General features: G+C 37.1%; 1 protein-coding gene across 1 annotated transcript in view; it reads left to right on the top strand.

The window, feature by feature from the left end:
- LOC141345367 (sucrase-isomaltase, intestinal-like) overlaps nt 1–23,791 on the top strand; it is an 83,924-nt gene that overhangs the window by 46,160 nt on the left and 13,973 nt on the right. The window contains exons 31-40 of the mRNA XM_073850224.1: nt 790–921; nt 1,102–1,221; nt 2,263–2,325; nt 5,330–5,446; nt 5,778–5,868; nt 5,964–6,102; nt 6,187–6,320; nt 7,681–7,715; nt 7,967–8,083; nt 20,328–20,476. Of these exons, the coding sequence (XP_073706325.1) occupies nt 790–921; nt 1,102–1,221; nt 2,263–2,325; nt 5,330–5,446; nt 5,778–5,868; nt 5,964–6,102; nt 6,187–6,320; nt 7,681–7,715; nt 7,967–8,083; nt 20,328–20,476 (1,097 nt within the window). The remainder of the gene's footprint in view (nt 1–789; nt 922–1,101; nt 1,222–2,262; nt 2,326–5,329; nt 5,447–5,777; nt 5,869–5,963; nt 6,103–6,186; nt 6,321–7,680; nt 7,716–7,966; nt 8,084–20,327; nt 20,477–23,791) is intronic.

Raw genomic sequence — 23,791 nt, forward strand, 5'->3', positions numbered from 1 at the left:
CAAAATGTAGAGAAATTGGCCAAAAAATATTTGCTAAAGTATAAAATAATTTTTACTAATATATTTTTTTTTTTTTTTTTTTTTTTGTAATATATATATACAAAAATCTATTTGCTAAAATATGTTTTAAAATGTATTTACATAAATATATTTTTGGCCATTTTTAAAAATATATATATTTTGACCTCTAAGTTTGTGAAGTTTGTAATTTTTTAATGTTTTATTTGACTTCTTTTTAATGTACTAGCTTATATTTGCTTATACTTTTTTCCCTCTGTGTACTAATTTTATTTTTACATTTTTCTTTTGATTTGATTTGTATGAAAAGTGCTATACAAATAAATAATTATGTATTTCAGTCCAAGAAAATGTCACATTTGAAGAAAAACTTGATTTGTTCTCTTTAACACATGCGAACACAACACATTAAAATAAACTTCAGCAAGAAACATAAATTAAAATGCTCCAAAAAATGCTGCAACATTGAAAAATATGAAAATTTAATAAATTATAAATCTACATCCACATAAATGTAAGCTGCCGAAATGTATTTTTTACCCCTAAAATCTATTTAGAAACATACTTTTGTATATGAAGGTTGAAACTAAATATTTTCTATTTCAAAAATATATTTAATTAAGCTTCACTGTTTGCAACATATTTTAGCCACAAAAAATATATATATTCTATACAAAGCATTTCAAAGTTTGCCATACTTGCTACTCTGTCACCTTGGAGCTTTACATTTAAGTCTAATAATCATAATATTTGACCTTTGATGTCTTTAAGGACGTGCAATATGCAGACATTGACTATATGGAGAGGCAGATGGACTTTACGCTGGACCAAAAGCATTTCAAAGGACTGCCTGCTCTGGTGGACCAGATGAGAGCTGAGGGAATGCGTTTCATCTTCATCCTGGTACGAACTATTCTCAATTACTGGGAAAAACAAAGTTGTTTCCATGAAATGGTCACTGTAATGAGAACAGAGCGATCGATGTAGTCTGGCATCAGTATGGTGTTCTTATTCTGGCCAGGAACATGCAGTGAAATGTATTCTGTACCAGAACTACATGCTTTATTTGTTTGTGTGCTTCAGGACCCGGCGATAGCGGGCAATGAGACAAAAGGCTCCTACCCTGCATTTGATACCGGGATTGAAAAAGACGTTTTCATCAAATGGCCTCCTGAGCTGAGCAATGACATTGTGTGGGGAAAGGTATGACAAACACAAAGAGGAAGAGAAACATATATTGATTCTGAGTCAATGCTTTATAGTTTTGTTGACAGTATATTTTTCTCTGCTCTGCGGCACAAGTTTGAGATCCTTCGTGTCCTGCAGTACCTTTGTAGCTTTGTAACTTGATTTGCTTGTGTTGCTATTTAAGAAAGTATAATACAATTATCTACACGATTATCTATGCCTGATCGCATAGAAATACAAGTTTTCCATTGCTCAGTGAGGGTTTGACAGTTAGCTGAGATAAATGTTATATTATCATACCAATTTCCATAAGTTTCAAACAGGATGAATGTTTTATAGTAAAACAAACCAAATGATACCACAAAAAAGCATTGCATTTATCAAATACATTGCTAATACTGTGTTCCCTCCAAAAATTATGATTGTTTTAAGCTGCATTACACAAGTTCTAAATTAGAATTTTCCAATTGGATTTTTTAGTTTTCTCTGTGTGACTCCGCCCACTGCCAATCTACCCAATAGAATTTCAACACCCCGGTTGCCAGTTAGCAAAAAAAAAAAAAACTATTGCAGCCATGGAAGCCAATTAATGAACTGGCTAATAGATTACAGATTCCACCTGACCTAAAAAGCCTCTGCGACTATCTAAAAAGCTCTATGACCAGAGCAATATTAAAATGTGGATAATTCAACTCATCAACTTACAGTGTAAGGCTCATTGAATTCCATTGTCAATTGTGCTCTTTCTTGTTGCATGTTCTCAATCTGGCAACCCATGTGAGCACCGAGTCTGAGGAGGAAGGGTGCGAGAGAAAAAACTCTCTCCAATATTTTGAATTTAGACTGCAATACCCGTTTGAACTGCTAGCAGTCAATATTACATACTGCACCTTTAACAAACTTCATCTGAAACATCTTTAGTTGAAGGGATTTCACAAAAGACTAAGAGGATGAAAAATGAGCGATACTGAAAACACTAAATGAATTATTCACACAATAAAACCATTAAAGCTTGATTTGTTTGCTGATGTTTGCTGTTGTTTCTGTCTGTCATAGGTCTGGCCTGACTATCCTAATGTCACTGTGGACAATTCTTTGGACTGGGATACTCAAGTAGAGGTATCTGACTCTCTGACTTCACTATCATTCTCAATAAATCATTCATTTTCTCTTTCTATCCCTTGTTAATCTGAGAATGAGACATCTTTTCTTTGGTTCCCCCTATCCAAGTCTATTCATACTGAAATAATTGCAAATGCAATCAAGAGAGATGATTGTGATATCATAGATACTATCAACAAATCAGCATGTAGAAAACACATGAGCAGCCGATAACACATACTATATCGCTCCCTATTATATGAGTCTATCAGCATGTAGAAGACACACCATCAGCCAATGAGAACATAATAGTTCTATATAACCAGGGTTTAAATTGGGCCGGGGCCGTTTGGGGCTGAGGCCCAGCACATAGATTGCAGTTAAGACTTCATTAACGCTACACAAGTAGCCCAACCAGATCAATAACCAAATATAACTAGGTAATCACCAAAACGCAAACCAAAATCACGACACTCCGCCACATTAATAGCCAATTCATTTGCATGGAAATAAATGCAAATATTCGCTAAGAACACCCAGTAAAGACACTGGCCGACTTTCTTTGGAATATGTTCAATGTTTGCGCCTGATGCGTCCAGACTGGTAAAATGATATTTGTGACCCTGGACCACAAAACCAGTCATAAGGTTAAATTTGACAAAACTGAGATTTATACATCATATGAAAGCTCAATAAATAAGCTTTCTATTGATGTATGATTTGTTATGATAGGACAATATTTGTTCGAGATACATCTATTTGAAATCAGAAATCTGAGGATGCAAAAAAATCACAAATACTGAGAAAATCACCTTTAAAGTTGTCCAAATTAGGTTCTTAACAATGCATATTACAAATCAAAAATTACATTTTGATATATTTACAGTAGGAATTTTACAAAAAATCTTCATGGAACATGAACTTTACTTAATTTCTTAATGATTTTTGGCATAAAACAAAAATCAAAAATTTTGACCATACAATGTATTTTTGGCTATTGCTACAAATATTCCCCAGCGACTTAAGACTGGTTTTGTGGTCCAGGGTCACATTTGATTATTGATTACTAATTTGAATCAGTATATTACAACGAAGACAATACCTAAAATGGTATCTTTAAACCAGTGAACCCCTGTAAACTTTTCAGTCCAAAAATAAGTAAACGAATGCGTTCAAATAGTAAGTTTAAAGCGGCTCTACAGAGATTGTGGGAAATCATGTCCAGATGTCAGTAAGTTATTCTTTTCAGTGTGTACTTGGGCGTATACCAACATCTCCAGGGACCACTACACCACTGATTTAGAGTAGCCTAAGTGGCGAATAGTGGATATAGCTACTGTATATAATGCATGCACTGACGGTATTAGGTTGCGCTGCTGAGGCGAGGCTCACGCAGCCTCTCCAAGAGAAATCGAAACACGCAACACAGAGAAACTCGGCATGATGAGGTAAAAATTCAGAAGATGGAAAGTTTTTCTATTTAAAATACAGTTAGTTAAGCAACATCACGTTTTCACCATCACAACTGTTCAATAGTTCAAAGAGAAAGTACTTACATTTTAGGCGCAGTATTGCAGACTGCTTTTGTTCCATTTCAGCAGCAAAAATAATTTCAAAGAAAGACAGCAAAACTACAGCGCATCTCACAGCAACCAGCTGATTCATTGCTGAATAATTCATTGTTTTGAACAAATCGGTTGAGTCAAAGTTTCATTATCGCACGCACAAACATCTGATAAATCATTCGTTTGAACGAACCGTTGAACAACTCACTCATTAGACATTTGCCATCACCTACTGCCATTTTAATTTTGTTTAAAAGTATTATTTCCCCCCTATAATTTCTTTACTCATAACATTATTGATTCAGTTGTATTTTTTTACAGTGTACATTATTTAATTTGATAACGTATAGATACCAATATGCATATTATTGTAATAGAATTTATAGATCAAATGTAAGAATTTGAAATGAAAGATGAAGTATTAATGAAGTTAGCGGGAAAATGCCCTCTATAAAGGTAAAAAAAAAGTCCTTGAATTAAAACATGCAGATTTATATGTGACCCTGGACCACAAAACCAGTCTTAAGTCGCTGGGGTATATTTGTAGCAATAGCCAAAAATACATAGTATGGGTCAAAATTATTGATTTTTCTTTTATGTCAAAAATCAGTAGGAAATTAAGTAAAGATCATGTTCCATAAAGATTTTTTGTAAAATTCCTACTGTAAACCTATCAAAATGTAATTTTTGATTAGTAATATGCATTGTTAAGAACTTAATTTGGACAACTTTAAAGGTGATTTTCTCAGTATTTTGATTTACATCCTCAGATTCCAGATTTTCAAATAGATGTATCTCGTCCAAATATTGTCCTATCCTAACAAACCATACATCAATAGAAAGCTTATTTATTGAGCTTTAATATGATGTATATACCTCAGTTTTGTAAAATTTAACCTTATGACTGGTTTTGTGGTCTAGGGTCACATATGTGACCCTGGACCACAAAACCAGTCTTAAGTCGCTGGGGTATATTTGTAGCAATAGCCAAAAATACATTGCATGGGTCAAAATTTTTGATTTTTCTTTTATGCCAAAAATCATTAAGAAATTAAGTAAAGTTCATGTTCCATGAAGATTTTTTGAAAAATTCCTACTTTAAATATATCAAAATGTAATTTTTGATTTGTAATATGCATTAAGAACCTAATTTGGACAACTTTAAAGGTGATTTTCTCAGTCTTTTTGATTTTTTTGCATCCTCAGATTTCTGATTTCAAATAGATGCATCTCAGTCAAATATTGTCCTATCCTAATAAACCATACATCAATAAAAAGCTTATTTATTGAGCTTTCATATGATGTATAAATCTCAGTTTTGTCAAATTTAACCTTATGACTGGTTTTGTGGTCCAGGGTCACATATGTCACAGCTGATAGAAAACTGATGAGAATATTAAAGACCTTTGTCAAACCTGTAGCAGTTCTAAAAATGTTTGTTTTATTTAAACTTTCAGCTGTTCAGAGCTTTTGCAGCATTCCCTGATTTCTTCAAGAAGAGTACAGCAGAGTGGTGGGGAGAGCAGATTGAATACTTTTACAACAACACCATGAAGTTTGACGGACTTTGGATTGTGAGTGCTTTGTTATTTGTCATTTTTCATGTTTGTAATGAAATAGTAAAGCAATATATGAATTAAAATGGTAAAAGGACAGCTGTGCCATTACACATCATTTTTTTCTTGTAAAACGACACATCTAGCTCTAACCGTAACCATTAAATATCTCAAAATCAGAAGAAAATTATATTTTCATAAGAATGTTGTTAAAATCACAACAAAGAGGTTGATTCTGGAAGACGTCCTACATTACGCCCCATTTCTGCACTCGTTTGCATACGGTCACTGTTTTCTTATTTGCATTCTTTGAATGATAACCTTGTCAATTGTGTTTCACTTTCTGAAGGACATGAATGAGCCGGCCAATTTCGTGCATGGAACCGTTGGAGAAAAGTGCCTAGGGAATCCAGAATTGGAAGATCCTCCATACATGCCCCGTTAGTTCTTTTGAGTGCACAATGGTCAACATTTACACTTGCATTTTGCACTTACCATCCTAAATTAAACTGTATGTGTGTGTGACTTTTCCCAGCACTGGAGTCTATGCATAGAGGTCTGAAGCATAAGACTTTATGTATGAACAGTGAGCAGATCCTTGCCGATGGCACACGTGTCAAGCATTATGATGTCCACAACTTATACGGCTGGTCTCACACCAAACCTACTCATGAGTGAGTTTTCTGTCCCTCCGTATTGACTGCTATGTTATTTCTATTTTTTTCTGGAATGAGTTTTAATTCCTGTGCATTTCACAGTGCTTTGCTTAGTACCACTGGAAAGAGAGGTGTCATAGTTACCCGTTCAACATACCCATCTAGTGGACGCTGGGCAGGACATTGGCTGGGAGACAACTACTCCGCCTGGAACCAACTTCTGAAGTCCATCGTAGGTATGTGGATACTTGGAAAGATAAGCAATTTTTGAAAGAAATCAATACTTTAATTCAAAAAAGGATGCATTAAATCGATCAAAGGTGACAGTAAAGGCATTTATAATGTTGCAAAAATATTCTATTTCAAATAAATACTGTTCTTTTAAACTTTCTGTTCATTGAAGAATAATCTGGAAAAATAAACGTATTGTGGTTTCCACAAAAATGTTAGGCAGCACAACATTAACAATAATCAGAAATGTTTCTTGAGCAGCAAATCAGCATCTTAGATTGATTTCTGAAGGACTAGAGTAATGATGCTGAAAATTCAGCTTTGTATCACTGAAATCAATTGTATTTTAAAATGTATTTGAATAGAAATCAGTAATTTTAAATTGTAATAATATTTCACATTTATTCTGTTTTTACTGTATTTTTAATAAAATAAATACAGCCTTGGTGAGCATAAGAGACTTATTTCAAAAACATTAAGGAATCTTACTAATCCAAAACTTTTGATATTGTGTTAAATACTAAATGTTATCATTAAAAGTCAGTTATTTTTAATGAAAGTTTTGCTATGAGAATTTAATGGATTGGTCAGAGGCCAATCAGCTTACCATCACCAAAATAAATTACATTTTAAAATATATTCAAATAGAAATCAGTCAGTTTAAATTGTAATAATATTTTATGTTTATTCAGTTAATAAAATAAATACAGCCTTGGTGAGAAATAAGAGCTGTATTTCAATAACATTTAAGAATCCTTCTAATCCAAAACTTTTGATATTGTGTTGTATACTAAATGATGTCATTGAAAGTTTTGCAATGAGAATTTAATGGATTGGTCCGAGGCATTAAAACGTAAAAAGTCAATACATTAATTCATCAAGAATGCATTAAATCGATCAAAATTGACAGTAAAGACATTTACATTATTACAAAAAATACTAAATAGATGCTGTTCTTTTGAACTTATAATATTAAATATAATGTGTCTTACGCAACAAATCAGCATATTAGATTATTTTATGAAGGATCATGTGACACTGAAGACTGGAGTAAGGATGCTGAAAATTCAGCATTTCATTGCTGAAATAACTGACATTTTAAAATATATTCAAATACAAATCAGTTATTTAAAATTGTAATATTATTTCACATTTATTCAGTTTTTAATAAAATAAATACAGCCTTGGTGAGCATAAGAGGCTTATTTCAAAAAACATTAAGGAATCCTACTAACCCAAAACTTTTGAGTGGTATTATATACTAAATAGGAACATTAAAACTTAGTGAATTTTAGTTAAAATGTTGTGAATGTTTAATGAATATCTGTATACATGAAAACCAAACTCCCTCTCTCTGTCTTTCAGGCATGATGGAGTTCAGCATATTTGGCATCCCTTACGTAAGTGGCTCTCTCGTCCTGCCGCAGCACTTGCTATTGATTTTTCATTTGTGCTTTATTTCCTATCAAACAATGTTTTTAGTCCAATTGGGTGCATTACACTAGCATGCAGCCATTACACTGACTCTGGAGTTTATTTATTAATGTTTTGGAGTTGGCTCTTGTGGCCCTGTTTTTACAGAGATCTGTATTCGTGTTTCTCTCCATGTCTCTTTTATCTTCTCATCCTTCCTGTTCTGCTTGAATTTCAGACCGGTGCTGATATCTGTGGCTTCTTTGACACTGCCCAATACCAGATGTGCCTTCGTTGGATGCAGCTTGGAGCTTTCTATCCCTTCTCCAGAAACCATAACACTATCAACATGCCAGTAAGAACACTTTCGAGACGCTTTATTCACGCAGTAGCTTTTTATATAAGACAGATTTAAGATTTTTGGACCAGTGTTAAGCATTGTGTCAGAGCTTTTTTCCCTTTAAAAGCTCCTGTGTTTTTCATCACGTTATTATAGTTTTTGGATCTAAAAATAGGGATTTTGAGATATTTGTAGGGCTGCCCATATTTTATTTTATTTTATTTTATTTTATTTTATTTTATTTTATTTTATTTTATTCATTCAATAAAATCAGTAAATTTCATTGCAAAATGTGATTTAAAAAAGTCCAACTTTGAGGAGTGCACAATATGAAAAAAAAAAAATGTATTAAACAAAAAAAGGGATTAAATATCAGTATGGCTATGAAATAAAAATAAATAAATATTATTATTATTACATATTAAGCTAAATAAGAAATATTACTATTGTAAAATACAAAATTATTATTTAAATGAGAGAAAATAATAATATTACTGTATTACTAATCAAAAATAACAAACTAAATAAGAAATGTTACTATTGTAATATTTGTAGGGGTGCACAATATGGCAAAAAATAGGGATTATATATCAGTATGCCTGTAAATAAACAAACAAATAAATAAATAATTTAAATAATAATAATAATAATTATTATTATTATTATTATTATTATTATTATTATTTTGTTGCTATTTTACAACTAAATAAAAAATATTAATTTTGTAAAATACAGAAATTAGTATTTAAATGAGATAAAATTATAATAATAATTTTTGCTATTCTTATTCTTATTGTTACAAAAAAATGAAACGAAATAAGAAATATTACTACTAATAATATTTTGCTGTAAAATTAAGTTAAGAAAAATTATAATAATCATAATTGAGTATTGTTGTTATGTAAATATTAACATCGTAATTAATATCATAAATATGTATTATTATTAATATTATTAGCAGTATTATTTTACAGTGCAACTTTTAACTTGATATTAATTACAATACTGATATTTATATCAGAAGTTCTATGACTATATATCATTATGCTTGTAAATAAATAAATAAATATTAATTTTATTATTATTATTATTGTACAAACAAATAAGAAATATTAATATTGTAAAATACAGAAATTAGCATTTAAATGAGAGATAATAATAATAATAATAATAATAATAATAATATTTTACAGTGCAACTTTTATGATATTAATTACAATACTTATATTTACATAAAAAATTCTCTAATTATATATCATTATGCCTATAAATAAATGAATACATCAATTCTTAATTTTCATAATTTAAAGCGTCTATAACATCCTTTGGTTTTTAATAATTGCACCAATCAATTTTGGTTGTATTAAGCTTAATGATGCTCTAGAAATCTGGTCTGACAGAAAATTGATGGGCGTGTGACAGTGGACATGTGGGGCCATTGTTGAGCAAACAGTGTGAAACGGGCCTTAATTGAGCCTTATTTGGTGTTAAGCCTGATAATCAGTGACAGTGAGTGACAGGCGTCAAAACAGAGGGTGAAACAAGATAATGTCGCCGTACCGACAGCCATGACAACTTCCTACATGAGCGCTTGTCCGTGTGACGCCCTGAGAGAGTATGAAAATGATCTGTGAATCACTGAGACAGACAGTAGTTCATCACGACGGCCCAAAACGCACGGTGGCAATTGAAAAGGGCCTCCCGCGCGTGCTCTGACTAATATCTGGCATCCGTAGACAGGTGGGCTGTCAGGTATTCACTCTGGCACTTGTTTAAAATGTGACCTTTGCAAGTGCTGGGACCTGTCACAAAAATCCAATAAGCCTAGGGAGTGAGTGGGATCGATATGGCGTGGGGGAAATTCTTCAGTGAGTGGACGTGGCAGCTTTGTTGCTAACAGATACATTTGGGAGTGTAATTAAAAGCTCAAAGTTATCCAGAACCCTTCTGGGCCTTGATCATTTACAAACGCCTTTGCTAAATGGGTGATTAAACGAAGGATGAAAAAACAGAAATAGAATTTGGAGTGGGAATGTAGCCTAGAAATGCCAAAGGAGTGTGCACTGAATGTCCTATAGCATCCTGTTGCTCAGGTGCTAAAGCACTGGATTTAAATTATCTGTCAAAATGAATAAATAAACCTAATGGGAATCAAATAACATTCTACTGAATAAATAGAAATTTCATGTGGATCTTTATATATATATATATATATATATTTTATCTGAGTCCTGTTGGGAGTAGAATGATTGATTGATTGATTGATTGATTGATTGATTGATTTAACGTTTATATTTAATTTAGCTTTTTTTAAATTTGAATTAACTTCAGTTTAAATGTTTTTTAGTTTTTTTAGTTTTTTAAAGTTAAAGTATTTGTTTAAATATTTCAGTTTAAATTGATTATCTTTAAATCCATTGATTTGTTTGTTTAAATATTTGTTTAAATTTAACTTAAATATTTATTTATGTCCATCCATTTGTTTGTTTGCTATATATGTGTTTGTTTTTATATATTTTACTTTTTTTTTTATTTAAGTTTATAGAAAGGAACTTTGTTTAAATTGTATTTATTATGTGTGTTTGTTTGTTGTTTGCTAAATATTTAAAAAAATATAATTTAATTTTAAATGTAACTTTATTTTATTTTGTTTACTTATATGTATACTTATACGTATATTTTTTATTTAAATTTGATTTAACATTATTTAAAAAAACATATTTATTTATTTGTTTGCTTAAGTATTTTACAATTTTAATTTAATATAACTTTATTTAAATTAACTTTATTTGTTTGTTTGTTTAAATTGTATTTATTATATCCGTTTGTTTGTTTGCTTAAATATTTACAATTTAATTTAACTTTATTTAAATACATTTTATTTTTTTGTATTTTAAAATGTACATTTGTTTATTACATTTATATATTATATATTACATTTCAATTTAATTAACATTATTTAAATCACCTTTTTTATTTATTTATTTATTTATTTATTTATTTATTATTTCTGTTTGTTTGCTTAAGTATTTTAAAAATTCAATTCAATGTAGCTATTTAAATGAGCTTGGTTTAAATTTTATTTATTTTGTCCATTCATTTATTTGTTTTTTGCTTAAATATTTTACAATATAAATTAATTTGTTATTTATTACATTTATATATTTATTGCATTTCAATTTAATTTAACATTATTTAAATGAGCTTTATTTATTTATTTGTCTGTTCATTTTTGTATTTTAAATTTAAAATTGAATGTAACTTTATTTAAATGAACTGTATTTGTTTGTTTGTTTGTTTAAATTATATTTATTTATTTATTTTGTCCTTTTGTTTGTTTGCTTAAATATTTTACAATTTAAATTTAATTTAGCTTTATTCAAATTAACTTTATTTATTTATTTATTTTCATGCTATTTAAACTGATTTTAATTAACTAATAAAGTTGTAAATTATTTGATTTGATTTGATTTGATTTTTTCCAATTCTTTCTTTTTTCTTTTTTAGTAAATGTTTAAAGGAAATTTGTAGAGAAGCTGTAGGAACTGTAAAAGCCGGCAGGATTTTCTTCACATTTCTTTTGCTATCCTACAACCGCCCTCTATCCTGTTAGTAATTGTAATAGTCCTTTTGGGAACAGTGTATTGGGAACTAAAAGATCAAGATTTTCCTTTGTGTTATGTTGCAGTCATATGAGAATTTCAACTACAATCCTTCAGGATTTGTTCTAAATTATGACAGAAATTGAGGTTGGAGACACAGCATTTGCTATCCGCTCCCTATCATTTTGCTGTCTCTGTCAATAAAAGTGTCGAAAAAGCAAAAGAAAAAACATTTGTGCAATATTATACGTGCATATTCCTTTGGGATTCGAGCTAGAGTAAAACACAGAATTAAAAACTGCTAACAAAACCGCTTTTAAAATGGCATGATATGTATTAATTCTGGTATTCGACACGCACTGACAGTGAGCAGGGAATTTAGAGGGCTTTATTAAAAAACAAAAGTGCCGAGCGTATTTTCCGCTGGTATTCTGCCGAGTCATTCACTTGCTCCGGTGTGGATGTGCCCTCCACGTGTCTCAATGACAGTTCCAATAAGAGACTGTCCTCAACTCGCCTCTACCCCTGCGCCCGGACGTGTTTATCCCTGCACGTCCCCTTGGTGCTGTAATTACCCCTCCAAGATGTCATTAGCTTTAATGTGGCTATACGCAGGCAAATGGAAGGTCATCCAGAGACAAACGGCAAAGGATGGAGGGCGTCAAGGTGGCCTGAATTACTAAGTGATAGAGAGAAAGACATGTCGGATAGTGAATAAGAGACAGAGAGACACTTCATGGAATCAGAACGGGGGTTTTGCGTCATCTATATGGTAGTGTACTTCTAAAAGTGTACTTCTAACCATACAGAGTACTTGGATGCCCTCCATCCTTTGCCTTTGAATAACTTCACTTTTATGCATTCAGAGTATTTAATTTGCAGGAAACTAATGTTTATTTTCAAATTTTGTCAAATAACACATGCTCTGACTAGCACCCCGTAGAAAACCATGGTTTATGGCTCTGTATAGTTTTTATTAATTTTATGAATTAATTTAGTGTTAGTTGTAGTTATTTTAGTACATCAAGTTGAATTAAATTTATATTACATTTATTTATTAATTAAATTAATTTTTATAAATTAATTTAGCGTTAGTTGTAGTTATTTTAGTACATCAAGTTGAATTTAATTCTAAATTAAATTTAAATTAAATTTAAATTTTTATTAAAAATATTTTTTTTCAGTTAATGTTTATTTTGTTTCAATTAACAAAAAAGAAAGAAAGAAAGAAAGAAAGAAAGAAAGAAGATGTTTTTTTTTTTTTTGTTAGTTCGTTTTTTAAATTTTAATTTAACAACCCTGGTCCCAAATATTTAACATTTGTGCTATTTTCCTCACAAATTAAATTAAATTAATCAGAAATTATTTTTATTGTTGTTGTTGTTATATAAAAAAACTTTTTTCAGTTAAATTCTAATTTATTTGTATAGCACTTTTCATAATCAATATTGTCACAAAGCAGTATTTTTAAATGTCCAAACAATGAAAGTAGGGTTCTGGTAAAATAATAAAATCAAATAAATTATTTAAAATAAATAATTACCATAAAACTTTCCATCTTGATATTTCAGATTCATCCAAAAAATTATTTCAATCAACCAACATTTTTTAATATTAATAATTATAGTTTGAGTTTTAGTTTAACAACCCTGGTCCCAAATATTTTACATTTGTGCTTTTTCCCCTCTAAAATAAAATAAATTAACATAAAATAAAATAAAATAGTAAATGTATTAATAAATAAATAATCAGGAAAAAGTTTACTTTATGTCAAATTTAAAATTTAATATTAGTATTATAAAATCATTTTTAGTTAAATGTATTTGTGTAGCATTTTTCATAATTAATATTGTCACAAAGCAGCACTTTTTTAATGTTTAAATAATGAAAGTAGGGTTCTAGTAAAATAATGAAATCAAATACATGAATTGAAATAAATAATTTACATATAACTTTTAATCTTCCTATTTAGATCTATTTTTCACAATTTTCTTAAAACATATATTTGTGTTTCTCAGTTGTAAACTCATTTAAATATGTGTAAAACAAGATAAATTGACCTAAGAAGTAAAATGCATATGAAATATTTCTTTCGCAGGAAATTGCCTAATATTAGAAGTGCCCAGCTCAGTAGAAAGTGGGTTCAATTTAGCCAAACAAGCTGGTGGGAGGTTAACGACTGATGAACAGACACGGAAAGAAGTTCAGAAAGACCACCTTATTTGCCCCTAATATCTGGCAAAGTCATTTGCCAGTGCAAAAGTTCCCGCTGATGCCAGCTGCCAGAGAGAGAGAGTTAACAGGCTTATGCATCGCAGCTCATAATTCTTACACTCCTGCCAGGGTTTCCAAGTTGGTCCGTCTCTCCATCACTCTAAGTCACATGCTAATGGAGTCAGAGGGCAGTACATTTGGAAAGATTTGGCTTTTTGTCTGTGAGCAGTATTTGGCTCTAACTGGAGGAAGGTCTAGTTCATTCAAACACTTTAACACAGAGATATTAGCTTTTCCCATTACATTAGGAGAAGGAGTTTTCACTCTGTGAGTGAGAGAAGGGGCAATACTAAAGTTTCTAGAGGTCAGAAAGGCAAGAACAATATAAACCTTCAGTATTCAGTATGTTTGAGAATTATTATTATTTAATACAGGAGGTTAGAGTTTTGAACAAATTCAACTCAGCATAATGGAGTTTTATTAACCCCCCCCCCCCCCCCCCCCAAAAAAAAATAAATAAATAAATAAATAAATATATTAAATGAATCAAATGAATCAATTATTCAGATAATACAGGTATTTCTGAAAAAAAATTATAATATTTTTAAAATTTCTAAAAAATGTTTTAGTAACTATTGTTTTGTCATTTAAAAAATTTAAATTTATAGTTTATTATTTAAACTATTTTGATGAATATAGAAAACCTACTTTTTCAAACTCCTCCTAGAACGTTTGTCGGATTTTCATCGTCAGACCATGCTGACAAAAAGTCAAGGATTTCGTGTCGATATTCGAAACCGTTTTCATTTAGCGCATCAACGAATTTGCTGGAAAGATGCCAAAGCGCATCTGAAGCTGTTTGGTATGTGGCATTACCACCTCACAGTCTGAAGATGATCCGAGTCAAATTTGGTGAAAATCCAACAAATGGTCTAGGAGGAGTTCGAAAAAGTAGGTTTTCTACATTCATCAAAATGGCGGACAATTTCATTACAATAAGCCATTTTTCACATAAGTTATTAGCATTTTTCGAAATTTCGGTATAACTTTGGACCACAAGGTGGCGCTGGCCCCAAACTTTTTATGTACATTCAGGGCATAGTTCCGAACATTTTTGTAATTAATGTTGAAACGATACGCTAATCCGTTCTCAAGATACAGCATTTTAAAGCTAAATTCAAAATGGCTGACATGGGAAAATTGGATATGGTTCGACTCGGCATGCTCCTCCGAATCTAACGGGATGAGCTTTGAGATTTTTTGGCAAAGCACTGAGAAGTTGTAAGCAAAAATAGCCATTTTTCATATCTCCTGACCACTAGGTGGCACTGTGACGAAACACTGCAGGTAGCCTCAGGTCATGCTTGTTATAACCATAGACTGTAAAAAAGATGGACAACGCGTTTCTGCTTCTTTCCACTATAGAAAAGTGAAGCCAAAACAGCTCAATATGGCCGCTACCATCTTGGGGGAAGTTACGTCATTTGGAGCCAGAGCATGCGCAGTAGAGGTTCGTTTGGAGCCAGAGCATGCGCAGTAGTGTCGTGAGGCGGAGCCGCGGTGTCAAAGTCCCGCCCAAACTCTCGCAGACCCAATCGCACGATCACAATCATGACACCACACCCCATTTTTATAGCATCAAATAACTACTTAAAAGCAAACTTTTTAGAAAAACGAACACCTGAGCATGAATCAGCATTATAAGAACTACCTCACACGATGGAAATCACCTTTGGAAAAAAATTATTTGCCGTGTAATTCGATTATTTAGTTTGGCTCACGTCCCATTAGATTACATGGGGAGGGCGGGGTTTATGACCTATACTGCAGCCAGCCACCGGGGGGCGATCGAAAACTTTTGGCTTCACTTTTCAGGACACCTACGGCACGCTTGGTTATAACACACACCAAGTTTGGTCTCAATATGACAAAGCGTTGCGGAGATATTGTCATGATCGGGGCTGTGGGTTTTCCCTCAGCCACCTGAGGTCGCTGTTTGCACTGCACTCTGATTCATCACGTCTGTTTTGTCATTACCACTGATTCACACACAGCTGTTCACTATCTGGACTCTGTATAAGAACACTCACACTTCATTCCGTTTTCAGGTCTGCATTGTCTTATGTCTTCTGTCAACTCTCCGTCTGCTCTACGTTCCTGTATCCTGGCTCTGGTTTTGTTATTTAGTATTTGAGTTTATGTTTAAGTTGTGCCGTGTTGGCCTTTTTGTTTGTTTATTTTGTTATTTGTCTCATTAAAAAATCCTTTCCCTGCATTTGGACCCAGACCTCCCTTATCTCACGTGACAGAATGCAGACCTCACAAATGGGTCCAGCGGGGAGGAAATTTTTTTTGAGGCGGCATTCCCCCGCTTGGGGGCGGCGACCATTCCCTCTGCTCCCAAGACAGAGGGGATGTCTTTCGAGGCGGCGTCGGCCGCAAGGTTCGAGTACATCTACGCCTGCCTGGCGGTGGATGCTGGTATCGCCGAGGCTATGCGGAAGCGCCCCTGCTTTGCGGTGGGGGTGGAGACGACCGCGCTCTCTGTTCCGGAAGCGGCGGTGACCGCGCTCTCTGTTCCGGACGCGGCGGTGACCGCTCTCTCTGTTCCTGACGCGGCGGTGACCGCTCTCTCTGTTCCTGACGCGGCGGTGACCGCTCTCTCTGTGCCGGACGCGGCGGTGACCGCTCTCTCTGTGCCGGACACGGCGGTGACCGCTCTCTCTGTTCCTGACGCGGCGGTGACCGCGCTCTCTGTGCCGGACGCGGCGGTGACCGCGCTCTCTGTGCCGGACGCGGCGGTGACCGCTCTCTCTGTGCCGGACGCGGCGGTGACCGCTCTCTCTGTTCCGGACGCGGCGGTGACCGCGCTCTCTGTTCCGGACGCGGCGGTGACCGCGCTCTCTGTTCCGGACGCGGCGGTGACCGCGCTCTCTGCTACGGACGCGGCGGTGACCGCTCTCTCTGCTCCGGACGCGGCGGTGACCGCTCTCTCTGCTCCGGACGCGGCGGTGACCGCTCTCTCTGCTCCGGACGCGGCGGTGACCGCTCTCTCTGCTCCTGACGCGGCGGTGACCGCGCTCTCTGCTCCGGACGCGGCGGTGACCGCGCTCTCTGCTACGGACGCGGCGGTGACCGCTCTCTCTGCTCCGGACGCGGCGGTGACCGCTCTCTCTGCTCCGGACGCGGCGGTGACCGCTCTCTCTGCTCCTGACGCGGCGGTGACCGCTCTCTCTGTTCCGGACGCAGCGGTGACCGCTCTCTCTGCTCCTGACGCGGCGTTGACCGCTCTCTCTGCTCCTGACGCGGCGTTGACCGCTCTCTCTGCTCCTGACGCGGCGTTGACCGCTCTCTCTGTGCCGGACGCGGCGGTGAATGCTGGTATCGCCGAGGCTATGCGGAAGCGCCCCTGCTTTGCGGTGGGGGTGGAGACGACCGCGCTCTCTGTTCCGGAAGCGGCGGTGACCGCGCTCTCTGTTCCGGACGCGGCGGTGACCGCTCTCTCTGTTCCTGACGCGGCGGTGACCGCTCTCTCTGTTCCTGACGCGGCGGTGACCGCTCTCTCTGTGCCGGACGCGGCGGTGACCGCTCTCTCTGTGCCGGACGCGGCGGTGACCGCTCTCTCTGTTCCTGACGCGGCGGTGACCGCGCTCTCTGTGCCGGACGCGGCGGTGACCGCTGACGTTCCTCTGGCGGCGTCCGCTGACGTTCCTCTGGCAGCTAGGCCAGCTCACGTTCCACTGGCGGCGAGGCCAGCTCACGTTCCACTGGCGGCGAGGCCAGCTCACGTTCCACTGGCGGCGAGGCCAGCTCACGTTCCTCTGGCGGCGGTGTCCGCTCACGTCCCTCCGCTGCACGGGCCTGGCCCGCCATCCCTCCCCCTTATGCACCTTCCACCGTTCCTCCTCCCTCCAGAAATTTTGTTTTGGGAACGTCTGGTAGCCGTTCCCTAGAGAGGGGGTACTGTCATGATCGGGGCTGTGGGTTTTCCCTCAGCCACCTGAGGTCGCTGTTTGCACTGCACTCTGATTCATCACGTCTGTTTTGTCATTACCACTGATTCACACACAGCTGTTCACTATCTGGACTCTGTATAAGAACACTCACACTTCATTCCGTTTTCAGGTCTGCATTGTCTTATGTCTTCTGTCAACTCTCCGTCTGCTCTACGTTCCTGTATCCTGGCTCTGGTTTTGTTATTTAGTATTTGAGTTTATGTTTAAGTTGTGCCGTGTTGGCCTTTTTGTTTGTTTATTTTGTTATTTGTCTCATTAAAAAATCCTTTCCCTGCATTTGGACCCAGACCTCCCTTATCTCACGTGACAGATATGGCCTCACATTCATTTTTGCACGCTTTTCGTAGAATTAATTAGCACGTTATTCGAGAACGGTTTGTCCAATCAACTTGAATTCCATAACTTTTTGCCAGCATGGTCTGAAGATGATCTGAGCCAATTTTGGTGACAATCAGACAAACCGTCTAGGACGAGTTCGAAAAAGTAGGTTTTACAAACAATTATAGAAAAAATCCTAAACCTTAGGATTTTTGAATTTTGGTGTTCATTCGACTCGGCATGACCCAAGGATTCAGAGGAAAAAAAAGAATTTAGATTTTGTGGCTTACAGTTCAAAAGTTATTAGCAAAAAGAAAGTGAAATTTTGGACAAGTGGTGGCGCTAGAGAGTTTGAGTTAGAGACATCAATTTTGCTATATGGTTAATGTTGGGACTGTCCTCTATCAGTGTGCAAAATTATACAACTTTCCCGCAAGCGGTTCTATGGACTGCCATAGACTTGCGGCGGAAGAAACGGAAGAAGAAGAATAAGAACGCCAACGGATACAATAGGTGCCTACGCACATTCGGTGCTTGGCCCCTAATACAGTAACACAGTTTTGCATATGCAGCTTGTTTCAAGGACATTTACAGCATAACATACAGAAACTGTGAGGAGTTCTCACTTCATAAAGTGTTTAGTTCATGTTTAAGTGTTAACGCGCACACATTAGCGGCCAGACCTGTGAACGTGTGGCACTTGAGAAATAATTATCAGATATAGTTCACCTTTATATCTGTGAGCACATTAACTCACACCCACCGCTCTTAACAGCAGTCAGTGTGAGCGCCAGACCCACATACAGGCCAGAGACGGGGCAGACAATTAACATTCAGCCTGTACACACACACACACACACACACACAAACACACACACAGGCACAGATGCTAAATGTGGTGTACAGATACGTCTGGATTCAGCGGGACACAGCTGTGCGAATTTGGATCGTGAAAATATGAAATATAGTTTAGTATTTATTCCCAGGGTGTCACAATGCATAATGCAGGACGTGGTGTTTTTCCGAATTTATCTATTTGCAGCTGGATCATAAATTAATTAGTTATTAAGATAATAGAAACAGTTAATGAAATATTGATATTAACTGTATCCAATACACAGAGTTACTTTTAAAAGTAATGCATTACAATATTGAGTTACTCCCTAAAAATGTAACTAATTACGTTACTTAGTTACTTTTTATGGAAAGTAATGCGTTACATTACTTTTGCGTTACTTTTCAAATCTGGGCAGGGCTTGCTTGTTTGTTTTTAATATAAAAAGTCATGTCAAATGTCAACTCTTCAGCAATAAAAAGGAAAACAATGTTAGATTATCTTGAGTAATTTTTGCCTATTAGTATGGATGAATTGGATCATCAAAGGTCAGCAGCAAAGACATCAGTTAATTAAATGGGATTAAATACATAAAAGATATTTGTATTATTTAACATATTTAATCATTGCAGGTTTGCATTGAATTTCATTGTTTTTATTCATTTTGAGGAATACTGTATCTATTTGTTTTAGTGAGTGAGATTTTTTTTTTGCATGTTCACATTTATTCTAGAACTAAAGTAACATCTTACTCACAATTTCTCTCAACATGGGGACAGGAGAGCTTTTAATCAATAAATGGGGGAAAAAGTAACTGGTGTTACTTATTTAAAAAATTAACTATTTTCTTGTCAATAAAAAGTAATGCGTTACTTTATTAGTTACTTGGAAAAACTAATATTATAAAAGTAATATTAATATTAAAGCTGCAAGCAGCGATGAAAGGGCCCTCGCACCCGGGCTCACCACCGACCGGTGGCTTTAGGAAAACAACGAACGGTGGGCAGTATGCTTTTAATATAGTAAATATAGGAGAAGTATGTAAAAGTCATTTACATGTGCCTAACTTCCTGCTGCCAGCTGGTGGGCGCTATGCCTATAACTGATTATTAGCATGTAGATGTGTTCAGGCCAGCACCTTTATCAAACATATGAAGTTTGATGCAGATTGAACTTGGTATGTTTGAGTTAGTGTAAGACATGACATATCCTGCTGTACTATTTAGCAGTAGTAGTGTGACTGTAATGTGATGATTTTTTGTGATCTTTGACAGAGACAGGATCCCGTGGCCTGGGGACACGAGTTTGCTGCTATGTCTCGTAATGTGTTGAACATTCGCTATACCCTCCTGCCGTATTTGTACACATTGATGTACGAAGCCCACGTTCACGGAAGCACTGTGGTCAGACCCCTGCTGCACGAGTGAGTGTTCACCAGTACTCATGTTTCTCAGTAGTTCACATATCCACAAATTAAAATCGTATTGTCATCATTTGCTTACTTACCCTCATGTGATTTCAAAACCATAAGTCAGAGAAAAGAAATGTGACTCTAACATTCCATTTTATAATTTTGTAAACATTGTGAGAATGTTACTTTTGAATGTTCTCTGAACATTCTAAAACAAGCTGTAACATTTAAAAATTCTTGAACATTCCACTAAAACAATTCAGAGAAATATTCCATAAAGGACGTATAGGGGTTCAAGACGAGACTTCCCATTTTCCACTGCATCAAATAAAAAAATAAAAAAATGTTTATATACATAGAAAGCATATTAAATTAAGTAAAGTTTCAAAATATGTCAAAAAATATGGGTGAAACAATGTTCCATCATCATTCAGCATGAGATTTACACTACCAGTCAAAAGTTTCTGGACTGTTTTTAATGTTTATTTGATCCGAAGTACAGCAATAACAGTAAAACTGTGAAATGCTTTTACTAGTTAAAATAACTGCTTTCTATTTAAATATATTTTAAAATGTAATTTCTGTTATCAAAGCTGAATTTTCAGCATCATTACTCCAGTCTTCAGTGTCACATGATCCTTCAGAAATCATTCTAATATGCTGATTTGCTGCTTAATAAATATTTTTATTATTACTATGATCATTTTTTAAAAGTTGAGTATCTTTTTTCAGGATTCTTTAAAGGATAACTATTGCCAAAATGTAACCTGGGCTGTTTTTTTTTTACTGTAAACGAGACAAACTTATATCTAAAAGCATAATTACGACAAACGAGCCGTTTTTGAGATTGACCGTGATTTAGTTTTGTGGTCAATGGCTGTGTCACCAACGCGGTCTCTGTGGCTCCCTCCAACCCCCGCCAGCGGGAACTCTCACCGGACTTTTAACAGACTCCATTACCCATAATTCCGTACCTGGGACTCTCCCTTCCGGTTCCGGGTCTCCCGGTTCGCTTCCTTTAGATCGGCCATTTATGGCACGCTATGTTGACTTGTTCCCCGCGAAGTTTTGTTAGTCATGCTATCAATCCTAAGCGTTTATTCCTCGGACTGCCTTTACGTTGCCAACCGGACTGTTTATCGTGTGTGTGATTCTCTGCTGCCTGCCTTTTGTCGACCTACGCCCGTTTCCTGGATTATTCCCTTTGAACGCCGCCGGCCTCGACCACTAGCACGGACTATTGTTTACTCTTCGGATTTGCCTTCACCACACCAGTCTGCTGTTGCCAAACCTTGCCTGTCTGATCTGTCTTATTTAATAAAACTGTTGCAAATGGATCCAACGCCTATGGATGATTCTATGACCCTGTCACAGAAAACTTCGCCGCCGACGGATCCAGCGACAGTCGATCAAATCACCACAGAGATTTCCGCCCAAGCTTCGGTACTGACACTCCACCAACAACAGTTGGATCGTCTTACCACCTTGACTGAGCAACTGGTCCGAGCTGTACAGGGGCTACAGATAGCCACGCCGCCCGCCACTCCACCGACGCCCACGCCACCACCTACGGCCCAACCAGCCACTGCAAGCCCGCGGCTCGCCTTTCCAGAGAAGTTTGACGGTACGTCATCAAAATGTAAGGGGTTTCTTCTGCAATGTACCCTGTTTGTCGACCAACAGCCTCATTTGTATCCTACCGACGAGAGTAAGATCGCCTTTGTTTGTTCTCTCCTCTCCGGGAGAGCTTTGAATTGGGCAACTGCTGTTTGGAATTTGGGCCAACCTACCTATCCCTCTTTCACCGCATTCCTCCAGCGCTTTAAGGAGGTCTTTCAACCCAGCTCCGAGAGTGGTGAGGCTGGAGAACAGATAGTGGCTTTAAAACAGGGTCGACGCACTGCTGCGGATTATGCCTTGGACTTCCGCACCCTCGCTGCACAGAGTGGATGGAACGATGGGCCTCTCAAACTTCACTACCGAAGAGGTTTACAACCCGAACTCCAGGTGGAGCTTGCATGCAGGGACGAAGGTCTCACTCTGGACCAGTATATAGACCTCTCGGTCCGCATTGACAACGTTATGCGAGCACGTAAGTTACATCGTCCATTCACCCCCTCATCATTTAATCTGACGACCACCGAGGCCGCCCCGGAGCCCATGCAGCTGGGTGCCACAAGAGTGACTAAGCTGACCACGGAGGAGAGGGAGAGACGGCGGAGAGACAATCTCTGCTTGTATTGCGGACAGGCTGGACACATCCGGGCCAATTGCCCCACTCGACCACCTCGTCCACCCACCTCGGTGAGTTTAATCAACCCCTTACCTAGTCGTTGTGAAATACCTGTAACTCTCATCTCCGATGGAGTTTCTATCAGAACTACTGCCCTAATTGACTCCGGCGCTGCCGGGAATTTTATGGATAGAGACTTTGCCAATGCTAATCAACTGCCCATTCTCTCTTGTTCTCAACCCGTGGCAGTGGCCGCCATCGATGGGCGACCATTAGGATCTGGGCTCATTGAACACACCACCAAGGACCTCACCCTCTGCATTGAACCCGGCCATCAGGAAACAATCCGCTTTTTCATCATCTCCTCTACCCACACACCTCTCATCCTGGGCTACCCCTGGCTGAATCAGCATGAACCCACCATCTCATGGGCCGGAGGCTCCGTCCTCCACTGGTCACCTCACTGTCAGCAGCATTGCCGCCTACCAGTCGTCAAACCACTAACTCCATCCACACCGCTCGCCACCAGCAATACCATACCAGGCGAGTACCAGGACCTGCTCGAAGCCTTCAGTCCTACCAGGGCCACCCAACTACCGCCCCATCGTCCTGGTGACTGCGCCATAGACCTCATTCCGGGCTCCATTCCACCCAGGGGACGCATTTTCCCACTCTCTCAACCCGAATCCGAGGCCATGAACACCTACATCCAGGAGGAACTAGCCAAGGGCTTCATTCAACCTTCCACCTCGCCTGCTTCGGCTGGTTTCTTTTTCGTAAAGAAGAAGGATGGCGGCTTGCGACCCTGCATCGACTACCGTGCGCTCAATGACATAACCATCAAATACCGGTATCCCCTTCCACTCGTTCCCCCAGCCTTGGAGCAATTACGAACTGCTAAGATCTACACCAAACTGGACCTCCGCTCCGCCTACAACCTCATCAGAATTCGTGAGGGGGACGAGTGGAAGACAGCCTTCTCCACCACCTCAGGCCACTATGAATACCGGGTTATGCCCTTCGGTCTGGCCAACAGTCCTTCGTATTTCCAGGCCTTTGTTAATGACGTCTTCCGAGACATGTTAAATCGTTGG

Source organism: Garra rufa, chromosome 11, assembly GCF_049309525.1.
Source record: "Garra rufa chromosome 11, GarRuf1.0, whole genome shotgun sequence".
Classification (NCBI taxonomy): Eukaryota; Metazoa; Chordata; class Actinopteri; order Cypriniformes; family Cyprinidae; genus Garra; species Garra rufa.